At 36.6% G+C, this 14394-nt stretch overlaps 1 protein-coding gene across 1 annotated transcript in view; it reads left to right on the forward strand.

Annotated features, from left to right (window-relative positions):
- The first annotated feature begins 2520 nt into the window (after positions 1-2520).
- The window catches only part of man2a1 (mannosidase, alpha, class 2A, member 1), a 446136-nt gene continuing 434262 nt past the window's right edge, over positions 2521-14394 (forward strand). The window contains exon 1 of the mRNA XM_039757985.1: positions 2521-2595. Coding sequence (XP_039613919.1) covers positions 2521-2595 — 75 coding nt within the window. The remainder of the gene's footprint in view (positions 2596-14394) is intronic.

Below are 14394 nucleotides of genomic sequence, written 5' to 3' on the forward strand. Positions count from 1 at the left end.
TGAAACATTTCCTGAAAATTCAACATGTGGTCAGTTTTTAAACAATTTTTTTTTTTGCTCCCAGCTCCCCTTAATGCTTTGTCAGAACAGCATGACATCTCAAGATTGCAGCAGGCATGTTGGATGGGGATGTCACTACCCACTGACATATGCACAGAAATTTCAACCATGCTTCCTGACAGCATACCCCATTTTAGATTTTACATCTCTGCTTTCCCAATGCTTTATGTCACTACCTGCTCTGTGTACCAGCCAGATTTGCACCTGGCATGTGTTTTTATTTTATTTAAGTGTTACATAAAGTGACCATAATAAGAATATTATGAAAATTCTTTGGTGTTCTGCATTGACTCTTTGAACATTGTGTCTTTACTGTTGGTTTAAGCATGTTATGCTCCTTGCTACGTAATGCAAATCAGGTACTGACAGTGACTGCACATCCTCCCCACATCCGGAGTATGGAATGCTCAGGTCGCAGCTTTGGCCACAATAACCTGTCCATACCCTTCTATAGCCCACAGGGATACTTTAAAGACCATTGTTACCTTATCTCCACTCAAACCTAGTTCAGCTAGTATTTCCCCTTTGACTTGAATACATTTCACAGAGTTTAGTGAATGTCTTGAATGGTTCTATTATTTTGCTGAATTCAAAGTGAAGTGAACTCCATGGGGTTCACTAATCACTATTGACCACTGGGGTTTTGGTGGGGAAGACTGTAAGTAGTTCAAATCAATGAGCTTATTGCAAAAAAGGTTATTGCTTTGAAAGGTATACTGTAGTAGTAATTCAGACAAACTTTTATTTTCTTAAGTGAATTATGAAATTTTGACTTCTGATGCTTTTTAATAGTATTTCATGTATGCTTTTCTTTTAATATAATGTAAGCCTCTCAAACAATTCTCTTATTCCCACATATAGCTGAACATACAGTAAAACAATTCAATTTACATTTTTACATTGTGTCTATAAAACCATCTAAGACCTATGTTAGCATCACTGAGAGTGCTCTGGCTTGCAGCAGTGAAGTGCATTCATTCTGTGTCACAGTGCATCAGATATGACCTTGTTAACTTAGGCTTTGTAGCTGTTATGTTTATTATCTTACTTATTTCACTCTCTATTTTTCGAATTTAATTTCTAATTTATTTCACTAAACTTCAAACATGCAGTTTTTTTTCCATTTATGCTACTTCTGAGTAAATTTCTCAGTTTCCCAAATTTTTATATACTGTACATTCTTACCATCTTTAAAGCCATATCAGTTTAATGTGATATGAAAATGTACTGTTTAGCCATAATATCTACACAAATAACTTTTGGATAATGACATTTGCAATGGGGGAATAAAACAATTTGAGTCTTATCTTAAGTGATAAATCCTAGGGTTTAGCCGATGGTTGATGGCACTGATTGACTGGACAGATCATCAGTGTAAATAAACATTGACAATTGGCTCCAAGCATTTTACAGAAATTTCCTTACAGTGCCAAATTGTTATCTTCACTTTTTTTTTTAAATCTTGCACACAACACAAGAAAGCTGTCGGGCACTCCTGTTTGCAGCCGAAGGTGCGTGAAATCTCCTGTGCTTAGCTTGTTTAGCTGTAGTTGTGTGAAGACAGCCTGATCAGTGTGTCACACACAAATTTGGAATGAGAAGAGCTGTTGTAGCGCCCACAGACTTTGAATACTTGAAGTGGGATGGTCCCAGTGGTTCTCGATGCTTCATGGGGACCTTCTCTCCTTTCAATATCATATACTAATATCATAATACTAATTCACATGCTCTAACCTCCAAGATGGAGCCCCTTGCCCCTATCATGTAAAATTAATAATGAATTTGAGGGAACCAGACACTTAATAGGGTACTGCAGGTACTTCATCCATCCATTATCCAACCTGCTATACCCTAACTACAGGGTCACAGGGGGTCTGCTGGAGCCAATTCCAGCCAACACAGGGTGCAAGGTAGGAAACAAACCCCGGGCAGGGCACCAGCCCACCGCAGGCAAGTACTTTGGTTCCACTTTAAGCACTGTCAGTTAGTCATTCTCCAACCTGCTATATCCTAACACAGGGTGACAGGGGTCTGCTGGAGCCAATCCCAGCCAACACAGGGTGCAAGGCAGGAACAAATCCCTGGGAGGGTGCCAGCCCACTGCAGACTTTAAGCACTGCTTACTGGCAAATGGTATAGTGTCTTGGCTGTGAAGTGGCATGTCTATAAGCTTAAGTGGCTGACTCAGCATTTGGTTTTTTATTTTTTTTTTGCAGTGGCCAGTACGAAGGGCTGCAACCAGCAGACTTTTTCCAGTGGTTTTAATTTGCATAGGCTAAACACTTAGGGCTGAGCTCACCAGGCTCCCTACAACCAGTGATGCTCACAGAAGAGAGGGCCCTGTGTGGTGCTCTATACAAAGAGATGAAAGGGTTAAAAATGGCAGCCCTCGTAGGCAGTTGAAGTTGAAAGGGTCAATGAGTACTGAATGGGGCTGAAAGGAGCAACAGTATGCAAATCATGATAGTGAGGCAGTGTGCTTTGGAATCAAATGAAACCCTAGAGCAGCAGAATGGAGAAGTGGCAGTCTGGGATGTAAGTAGTTACAACTTATTTCTTTTCTTACTGTAACATCAGTTAAAGACACTATTCCTTTTTTTTAATGTTTATTGTAACCTTAAAGATGAATTAACCTTTCAATATTTTTTATTATTTCTTCAATTCATGTCCTTCTTTCTTCACTATTCACACATAGGGTTGCTATAATAGTAATGCAGTTGAACTGTGTACACGAGGTGATAAATCTGAAATAATCTGATTACACCATATAGCAAAGCAATGCTATACATTGTATTTTTTATAATGTCCTCCTCCGTGTGTTTCCTGCTTAAAATACCAATCTTGGCTTTATGTTCTTTTTGAGGTATGTTGTTTGTAACCATGATAAGAAAAGGCAAAATATGTGCTATAGCCAAGCCATGATCAAACACAAGTACATTTTTTTTCTATAATGTATGCCGTGTCAATTTTTGTTCAGAAGATGGTAGAAAGAGAACAACTGAGGATGTTATGTTTGAGTAACTAAAAGTGATTAGTTAATTCTAGTTTCCTATTGGTAGACATTTATTCAAATCCATTTTATGATGAGACAGATTATAATTTTAGAGTTTAGTGCCAATAAGGCAGAATTTTTTGCTACAACTGTAATTGAACTTGAAACATATTATCTTTTTAATCATTGTAATAACATTACAGAATACCACTGTGTGTGCTGAGTTGCAACAATCAGTGAGACAACAAAACTACTGCATCCTGAGCGAAAATACCTGCACACACCCCTTACAAGTGATGGTATTCTACATTGTGCAGCTGTTTAATGTTGCATATGACTGACACTACAGGAAATCTCCAGGTGTTAAAGCAATACTACTGACATTTACTGTAATGCAATTTGTGCCTTATGCCTTTCTACCAGCTGTGTGTGTGTTGTTTTGAGATATAGATATATATAGATACATATATATATATATAGATAGATAGATGATTTATGTGATGGTTGCAAAAAAGATTGTGTGAACACAGCAAGCTTGGAGAGGTTCTTATTGCTCCATTACTACCACCTGTGTTCAGTGAAATGTGTAAACACTCTGCCCATCTTGTCAACCAACTTCCTAGAGGCACTTCATTTTATCCATCTGTGTTTGAGTGATGCTATCGCACTGTCCTTTAGCTTTGTTCGTAGCACTTTTTTTTAATGCAGCCTCACTTAACTATCAGTTTTATTAACCAATAAGAAGAATCACAGAAGTATCCAGTACACCCTTGATGTCTGTCTGTGCTTCAAACTGTTTGGTAAGCTGAGGCATAAAGAATGTAGGAGGTTAAATCCTACAATCACAATTTTAGATATTTTCAACATCTTAAATAAGGCAAGCGGATTAAATTGTCTCCATCAAGTTCTGTTGTTAGAGCCAGACAACCCAAAGACATTTTATTTTTTCTACTGTATAATTGCCATTCATTATTGATCTGTTTCTGTATAAATGTTCTTATCCTAATCAGATTTATGATGTTCGTAAACTCTTTGTATCATATCAGTTATATGTGCATACACTCGAGAAATTAAACAACCATATTTTTTTTCTTTGATTAGTAGGTAAAATCTAGGGAAAAATACTATATTTTAAGACATTTTATAAGAGCACGGAAACTTCCTTCCAAAGACATCCTAGCTTGACATATTTTGGCCCAAAAGAAAGCACGAACTGCATTAAATCCCACTAATTTCTTTATTTGTATGATTGTTTCTCATCCATTTAGCATGACAATTTTAATACATTAAAATACGTACATCTTTTAATGCTGAAAAATGTAAGTGCCAACTAATACTAAAAGTTTTTTGTTCAGATTGCATTATAACCTTTAATATGGGTTACCATTCACTAGTTCATAGAACATCAAGGAAGGCTGCTTTAATTGTGGACCTTGTGTCTTGGCAAGTATCATTACTGTATATTGTTCCAGATTTGACAGTTCTCAAATGCCTTTTTCTTGTTGTACTTTAAGTGAAAAAAGAAATTATTTGCTATGGTTAAGCACTGACTGTTACATCCATATCTTAATAGATTAAGAGTAAGTATTTTCTTATTAACAATTCAATTTCTTTCTTTTGTGTTAGCTGTTTTTTGTACTAAGATGAAAGCTTTCCCAACACACACTTTATGAATGTAACAAATAAATAACAAATACATTTTCTTGTTAGTGAAAGTGAACACCCAACCCTCAGGACTTCAAAGAGACAGAAACAGAAGTAGGCAAAACAGAGCAATGTTAAAGTCAGCTTGCTGGAAATGGAGCTTTTGTATGTTACTTATATAAAAGCCAGATCAAATGTTTACCTTTATTTATTTACTTACTTCCTACAGCGTAAAGTCACAAGTAGACTACAGAACTTCCTGTGTTTGATTGACATGCTCAAAAAATACATGTAATGCCACGAAAAGTGCCTGCTGACACTTTAGTATGCAAGCAATGGTACGAGAATACAGTCAGACTTGTGGAGAGTTGCTTGCGTGCTGAAGAGTCTATAGCTGCAGATGGAAGCAGCCGTTACTGTACTTTGTATATAAGAGCCAGATCGAATGTTATTTACTTATTTACCTTTATTTATTTACTTACTTCCTACTGCATAAAGTCACAAGTAGACTGCAGAGCTTCCCATGTACATATACAAAGTACAGCGACGGCAAAAGTGCATTCTTTCTCCGATGTAGAACCGTCGTCATGATCTGAGTTCACCTCTGTTATAGCGCGTCTTTATGTGAAAACAGCAGTGTCAGATGGGGAAGGGGGGTGGGATCGTGAACGTGACTAAGAGAATAAAACTGAATAAAAAAAACCCAAAGCTAACCTTTACAAGTATCATAAATTTACACAGGTTGTTACAGACTAAACTCAAATGTGTTTTTATTCTAAGATAGTAAGAATAAGAGCAGCTGACTTCTCAAAATGGACTTTTCCGGTCTCGAACCCGTGAAATTTTAATTATCAGTCAACATTTGATACCGTTGCGCCACCAAAGTGGTCGTAGCAAAAGTGTGTCAATGTCACACCCTAACGTGGGTTCTTTTTCTGCAGTTATATTCTTGAATAGAAGAGCATTTGTTCTGTTATATTTGTACCTCTGGTGAAAGTGTTTGTTTAATATTTGGACATCAGGTTTCACACATTATACCCTTCATGTCTACATTTTGTCAATTATTACTAAAACATAAAAAAAAGTTTCTGTTTTAACAATGTGTTTACATAGAATGTTGTAGATACGGAACACACATGAAATGTATGTGTTCCAAATAACGATATAGTATTTACGAAAGGTGTCATTTTGCTTGACTTCTCACTCTATACAACTCTAAGCAACTGACACACAGGTAAACAGACTTGAGCTGAGAAAACTGTGTGGCGGTGGGGGGATGTGATAGTAGGCTGCTTGCTGCTTATCGACACATTTACAGGACAAAAGACGTTTATGGAGAGGTTCGAAGCGATTTAAGATGGGATGGATCTACGAGTTTTTTCGTAGGCTGTGGTAATTCTTGTGTTAAATGCATAACTTGCCTCTCATAACTCAACATAACTTCATCATAACTCACCCCTCTTTTCATCAAGCTTATAGCTGTCAATTTGACCATTATTTTTACTGTCCAGCACCAGAACCAAAAACTGATTGGTTGCATTAAAAAAAAGTGCTACAACTAATTGCTAGTTGGTCAGAAGACTTAATTTTGGTTGCATAGGAGGACATTGTGTGTGTGTAAAAACTTAAAAGAGAAACTGTAGTATCAACCCCAATCAGAAGGTGCGACCAAGCTGAAAAAGGAGATAAGCTACTAAACCGAAAGTGCACTTCACTTCCTTCCTTGTGTTTGGAGAAAGACAAACTGGAACGGAACAAAACATTGCTTACAGTAGAACTTTAAGCACACCTTCTTTGATTCTGAGAACTATTGTAATTCAGTAGATAGGCATATGCCTTCAGACTAGCATCAGAAACCTCAACATTAGCAAACACACAGGCACAGTTTAGCAGGTTGCTTAATCCCCAAATTTCAGTATTTAATGTAAATAGAGGGTAAAGTAAGCTTTGTATTGTAATAGAATATTGTCTTTACTATGTTAAATGTTTAATAACCATGCTTAATTCTATCCTTTTTAGGCAAATTGCCTGTTTAACACTTTTTCAATGTCAACTTATTGCTGCACCATGACTAAATAGATTTAAGGCACTGCATGCACAATTAAAAAGAACCTTTACAGCTGACAGCCCACCGTTCATAGAGATTAAAATTACCTGGGACGACAGATACTAGAACTTAAAGCATGAAGAGAGTTCAGGTGCAGATATTTAATTTGCTGGTGTTAAAAAAAAAAAAAAAAAATTTAAATATAACGACCACTTATGACCTACATACATCCTACCACAAAAGTTTGCCTGTCACATTTAATGGTGCCTTAAATGGGCAATAAACAGGCTTATTTAGATAATCTTAGGAAGAATCTCCTCAGTTATTCATACTTTAAAAGCAAAGCTTGTATGATGTAAAAAAATGTATACAGCATTCTTTCTATATAGCTAAGAAGCAAGCTTACTGAGTAAAATTGAACAGTTAAATGCAGTAAGTTAGCAATTTTGTTGCTGCTAACACTAGTTCATCCACACATTTCCTGTGTTTATCTAGAGTTTATCTGATTTTTCAACATGCTTAGTAGAAAGTGATGTGACATAATGTGTTTCCTTTAAAAAAAAGAATGGTCTTATAGAACTTCACTGAATCATTTCTTGCATCATGACAGATCCCTCATACTCTTGGTACTTTCAATTCTAAAATGTCATGCAAGTCAATTGAGCATTGTGGCCATCCATGAATCTGCACTCTCACTCTGCTTTATCCAACAGTGGCCTGTGTGGTGCTGGAGCTTATCACTACAGCTTTGGTTAAGAAACTAATCAACTCCACATAGGTACACCAACCCTAATTTGTATCTTTTTTTTCCAACCTATAACTAATATTGGCAGGGTTAGGGTTGTGTATGTTGTATTTCAAACCCTGACGTTGTGGGTTCAAACCTTTTACTGAAACTGTGTGACCATAAGCAAGTCACTTCACCTCCCTGTGCTTCAGTTGGAAAAAAAACAAATGTAACAACTTGTATTTGAGATGTTATTTGCCTTGTGTAAAGGCATCAGTCAAATAATAAATATTAATATTAATATAGGTTACTGGAGCTGTTAACTCTTGAACATGCGATGCACAGTTGTCCGTAAGTAAAACATCCCTGAATTAAGTCAATTCCTGCTTTGTCTAGTGACTTTGCTTTTGTTGATGGTCAGTGTATTCAGTAGGAATAATGTTAAATTTGAGTATATATTACTATTATTATTTAGATTTGTTTATGCTGTTCCCTCAAGTTCAGTAGTTATCTTTGCATTTTTTGTGACTTGTAAAGGGTCCCACTTTAAAGTCTGCAGTTGTGAAAGTATATGCAAAGCAGTGCTTGAAGTGGATATACAAAGTGCCAGTACCGTATGTTTTACACTGATGCATTAACATGAACAGTAGGAGCATGGCCTGTCAATCACTTCTGCGTACTTCATTTGCATAAAGAATACTGTTAGTGCAGACCATGTTAATTACCATAATATTAATAAATATTGAATTAAAATGATCAACAAATAGAAAAACGTGTAAAGATATTTTTGAGAGTTTGGGGTAATTACTTTTTCTCTGAAGGGGTTACCTGTAAATACTGATATATTGAATTGTCTTTTCTTAGTGAACACCTAGTGCCCTATTCCTGTACCATCCTGACAAATTTCAGGGTTCTAACTAAATGGGAAGCAGCGTTTTTGTTGATGAGTGATTGAAGGATTTTGTCATCTTTGAATTTTTATTTATAGATTATCAGAATTGACAATTCATTTTATGCTAAAAGTTTCCTTATTGTGATCTCTCGGCTCTAGAGGCTTCGGCTTGGATCCTGGCTGTAGATTTCTTATGTGGTGTCTACATATTCTATTTATATTTAGGCGAGTGTTTTCCTCTGGACAATGTGGATTTTCTGTTGAATCTGAAATGCTTGCATCTTCGGTTAATTGGTGGTACTATAATGGCCCAGTGTGAATCGGCATGGTTAGATATCTGGGTGTGCCTTGCCTAGGTTGTGTTCCCATGTTTGCTGCTTGTGTGCTGTAAGGATGGATGGTGACTACTTGTAACTGTGACCTGGATAAGTTTGTTTAAAAATTAACAAACAGATGAATGAAGGGATTAGAAATTCATGTCAGGGCCCACCAAATGCTTGATATATTTAGTTTAGTTTTATGTTTTAGATATAGTAGAAGATAAAGAAAAATGAAGAAATCAAAACTTCAGAGAGGAAAGGGTTTGCTGTAGGCCCCTTTATATGATTGGATTATATGCTGGCTACTCTGTACCTTTTCTTTTAGACAGTATCTCATAGGCAGTAGTTGCTGTTTGTTTTATACAAGTTTCATTTGGATTAAGTGGTTTCATCATAAATACTTCAGCATCGGCTAACATAAGTTGTTTCTGAAAATATGTGCACAGATTCTTTGGCTGCAGTGTTAAGTAGCTGGAATGGAGAAATGCAGAGAGCCACACTTTGCATCTAACACATTATTGTAAGCCAATCACCTGATGGCTATTCACTGTTTTGAAAAGGCTCACATCTACCCTATTTTATCTTTGGCCGCTTTAAAATATAGGCTATGCATTTCAGAATTTTAGAAATTGAACTGTCCCTTATTTTCATGCACTTTTATTTTCAAAGTTGTATTTTTTAAGCACTTGCTATGGTGGTTTTTGTTTAAGTACAGTAAAATGTTCAGATTTTATGCGCTACTTTAAATGAATTATTGTAATTTACCATTAATGAAGCATGTGTGACACTTAGTTTTTAAAAACAGGCAATTAAAAAATAAGCTAAATAATTCTTTTCTTGAATTTAGAAGTATATTTTGGGTTTGTGGCTGCTTTTCAGACTTTAGTGTCCTGTGTAGACTTGATAGACAGCTACAAGAGTACTATATTTTTTGCATCGTATACGCATGGTATAGATTAACCAGGTAGTATGGTGGCGAGTAGGAATTTAGGGATCTTCAGATCTTGACTTGATATTTTGGACAATTTAGCTGAAAAGGATTGATGAGCTTTTTGGGCTGAATGGCTTGTTCTCATTGCAGTTGTTATAATGTTCTAATAGTGTCAGTTTTCTGTGTATCTCCCAGAAGCTAAAATACCTTTTAACACTAGTGATAACTTGTGTACTTCTAGTATTTTTGAGTTGAATTAGACTTGCTTAATGATTATTAAGTTCACTCAAGAAGGGAATGCAGTTAAATATTAAAAGTCAAATTTTGAACAAATTGTGTTATGCTTTGGCAGGGAATGAGTCAGGAATGACTGAGCTTTTTTGAAACAGACATATCCTTTGGAACCTGAAAAATAAGAATTTCCTGTAAAAACTGAAGTACTGGTTATGTAATCCAGAAAACATCCATAAAGATGATGTAAACTGGAAGTTGCTTGTTTACCCTAAAATACACATCACAACTAAGCAAAGTGCACATCTGTTGTTGCCAGCTACTTTTAGAGTGTATGAATAATGGGTCACTTCATGATAAATTAAATCTAGACTGGATATTTTATTGTGTGATCACGACAGTAGTTGCGTCATATTTGAGTAGATCTCAGTATGATACAAAAGGCACAAGCTATAAAAACCTAATATAATGGTTGTCTTTAAATGGAGGGTAAAATGGAAAAGTAATTGGAAAAAGATTTATTTTTAACTGATAGATGGTATTTCATTATTTCAACTTAAAAATGCTTTTTCTGGAATGAACTGTTTTAAGTTATTCATTGTGAACATTTTGCTTTGCTGTCTGTGCTTGATTTTTCTATTTTTAACCTGTATAGTTTTGTATAAAGGTTTACAAGTTTTCAATCACTTGAAATATAAGAGACATTTACTTCATAAAATGCTTTGTATAAAGAACAGTAGGAGATTTTTTGGGTAACATCTCCATTGAATGAATAGCTGACTCATAAGATGCACAAACCTGACAGTACTATTTTATATAACCAGAAACCCCTTTCCCTGTAAAGGTATGCAAGACTATTTTTTTTACGTGAAGGAATTAGTGTAACGCAAATGTATTCAATTAACACACACTGTAAAACCCTTCCTACCTCTGTTGTCTTCTGTAACCACACTGGTGCCTCTTCCTTCAGGCAGATGGGCTGTTGTCCATCCAACTTCAAACTAATAATACTTGTAGCTGGATGGGCTTTCAAATCCTGGACCAGGGGTTCTCAACTCCAGTCCTGGAGGGCCCCAGTGGCTGCAGGTTTTCATTCTAACCCTTTTCTTAATTAGTGACCTGTTTTTTGCGGCTAATTAACTTCTTTTGAATTAATTTTAATTAACTTATTTTTTAAGATTTGTTCCCCTGAATTTCTTACTCATTCCTTGGAATTGCTTCATTTCTTTCTTTAAATGGCACCCAAGCAGAAATGAAATGTGAAGTGAGTGAGCGAACAGAAGACCAACTAAGTCAGGGTGTCACACTCCAACCAATTTCACTCGAACCACTTGCTTAATTAGGTGCTGATTCTTGTCGTCAATTAAACCTGTTCAGCTTTGGGCTCTGGGAAAAAGATATTGTTAGAATTACAGCAATTAGTCATGACTGTCCTGTCTTGTTGCTTACTTACTTGCTAATGCACCAACATACTAAAATGAATTAAGTTGATAAAGGAAATAAATACTTTTACTAGGTTTTTGAAATGAGTCGTTCCAAAATTTGTTGCTGTTTGCCTAGCAGAGAGAGAGAGAGAGAGAGAAAAAACAAACCTTAGTGTTGCAATCCCTGCAACATTCTATCAGTGGTGTAACAGCTCCTTCATGCGCCTTGGATGCCAGCTTCTCCTGATTAGATCAGTTCTACAAATATAATATACCTGTAATTTACAAAGAAATGATGCCACTGTGTTTTTTTTTTTCTTCTATTCTAGAGATGGCTTTCCTCCACACCACCACAATAGTGGGTTAGATGGCCTTATACCATATAAATGTACACCCAGATATTTATTCAAAGGGAGGCAATTCAGAACTAAAAAAAGGAAGAGCACAGCCTTCCTCAACCCCTCCTGACCTACAAAAATCAAGACTGTGTTTTTGCACCCTGTATGATTTCCTAAATATTACATCATTACATAAAAATGCCTTTTGTAGTCTAAATCTTAGGGGGTTTTATTTAAATAAACCCAAATGGTACAGTAATTCAAGGACCATTAAAATTAAATGCATGGTGTTCTGTTTTTGTCTGTGTTGTGCATTCTTTGTCTGTACTAATGCTGATATAATTACTTGATTTAAACTAAAGGAAGTAAAAACTGCTGTGCTTTTGAGCAGTATCATTATCTGTATTTAAATTGTAGTTATGTAAATAACTGACAGTTTATTACAGGCTGTGGAGTTTTATGGACTCCCCCAAGCTTTCTTGCTGAGAAATCGAGTAATTCCTTGAATTTCAACTTCCTTTTGGTGTGATTAGGTAAGCCAGTTTGGCTGCACTGCTTGCCGCATTCATCATGTATATTTTTCTGTGGCTTTGTACAATCTCTGTAGCAAGTGATATATTCTAATATGAAAGTTTTATATTGGGGTATTGTGTACAGGAGAAATAAAAAAAAAAAAAATCTGTAACATTATACATGCCAACAGTTCCGCTGATTGTAGGTCATTCTATTTGGTAGTTGCACATGGTGTTCAGTAAGTGTGCTCTCATGCTTTAAATTGAAATACTAATGCTGCAAAATGTTGCTTGCAGATTGAGTTATTGAGAGAGAGCAAACATGTAGCCTACATGAGGAAAGGACCCATTTAACTGAGGAGAGAGAGAGAGGGGTTAGGAGCATGTGCTGATACAGCGCATTGCCGCACCCACCACATGACAAACCAATTTAGGATCCCAGATTAGGACCCGAGTGCAGCTATGCAGCAGGTGACACCTCAGCACCACACTAGTTCAGATGGAATAGAACAGTGGGAGGTTTTTCTATGGTGTCTGGAGTGCCAATTCTGACCCTAACCCCCAGGTTTTTCCCTGCAGGTTGGAGGAGGGCCTACATGCTGGGCTGGATGCAGATTAACGTCATACCCAGGATGAAGCAATTGCAGGTTAAGGGCCTTGCTCAAGGGCCCAACAGAGTAGAATCACTTTTGGCATTTACATGACTGAAACCGGTAACCTTCCTGATTGCCAGTGCAAATCCCTAGCCTCAGAGCCAACACTTCGCTCATGATTTAACTGAGATATTTTAAAAATTATTTAATTATTATGTCGTTAACAAACTTTAACCTGTATGTCTTCAGTTTAGTTACATAGAATATAAAAAGTTGCACCATTTGAAAATTGTGCAAAGCTGTGTATCTATAGAGCCCTCCATAATATTTAGGACAAAGGCACATTGTTGCTAGATTTACTCTCTGCTCCAAAGTTTAAAATTACAAATCGCTCAGTTTAAACATGATTAAAGTACCCATTGCAGACAGGGTATTTGCATCATTTCAATCACATCATGTTGAATTTGCAACACCTTTTATACATGGTCCCCATGGTTTCCCATAAAGGAAAAATGTGTCTTTGTCCCAAATATTATGGTGGGCACTGTATACAGCAGCTTGGAATGTTGTTCACCTTGTATTGCACCATTTAAATGGTTACTCCTATTTTCCCAGTGCTTTATTAATTTATTTTACTGTAATAGTAATATCAGTAGCGTTAAATTAGATTTAGTGAGTTAGAAAAATAACAAAAAAACACACAATATAAAGATACAGTGGGATGCAAAAGTTTGGGCAACCTTGTTTAATAGTCATTATTTTCCTGTATAAATCGTTGGTTGTAAAAAATGTCAGTTAAATATATCATATAGGAGACACACACAGTGATATTTTAGAAGTGAAATGAAGTTTATTGGATTTACAGAAAGTGTGCAATAATTGTTTAAACAAAATCAGGCAGGTGCATAAATTTGGGCACCACAAAAAAGAAATGAAATCAATATTTAGTAGATCCGCCTTTTGCAGAAATTACAGCCTCTGAACGCTTCCTGTAGGTTCCAATGAGAGTCTGGATTGTGGTTGAAGGTATTTTGGACCATTCCTCTTTACAAAACATCTCTAGTTCATTCAGGTTTGATGGCTTCCGAGCATAGACAGCTCTCTTTAACTGACACCACAGATTTTCAATTATATTCAGGTCTGGGGACCGAGATGGCCATTCCAGAACGTTGTACTTGTTCCTCTGCATGAATGCCTTAGTGGATTTTGAGCAGTGTTTCGGGTCGTCTGGTTGAAAGATCCAGCCCCGGCGCAGCTTCAGCTTTGTCACTGATTCCAGGACATTGGTCTCCAGAATCTGCTGATACTGAGTGGAATCCATGCGTCCCTCAACTTTGACAAGATTCCCAGTCCCTGCACTGGTCACACAGCCCCAGAGCATGATGGATCCACCACCATATTTTACTGTAGGTAGCAGGTGTTTGTCTTGGAATGCTGTGTTCTTTTTCCTCCATGCATAAAGCCCATTGTTATGCCCAAATAACTCAATTTTAGTTTCATCAGTCCACAGCACCTTATTCCAAAATGAAGCTTGCTTGTCCAAATGTGCTTGAGCATACCTCAAGCGGCTCTGTTTGTGCTGTGGGCGGAGAAAAGGCTTCCTCTGCATCACTCTCGCATACAGCATCTCCTTGTGTAAAGTGCGCCGAATGGTTGAACAACGCGCAGTGACTCCATCTGCTG

This window comes from Polypterus senegalus, chromosome 7 (assembly GCF_016835505.1).
Source record: "Polypterus senegalus isolate Bchr_013 chromosome 7, ASM1683550v1, whole genome shotgun sequence".
In the NCBI taxonomy this organism is placed as follows: domain Eukaryota; kingdom Metazoa; phylum Chordata; class Cladistia; order Polypteriformes; family Polypteridae; genus Polypterus; species Polypterus senegalus.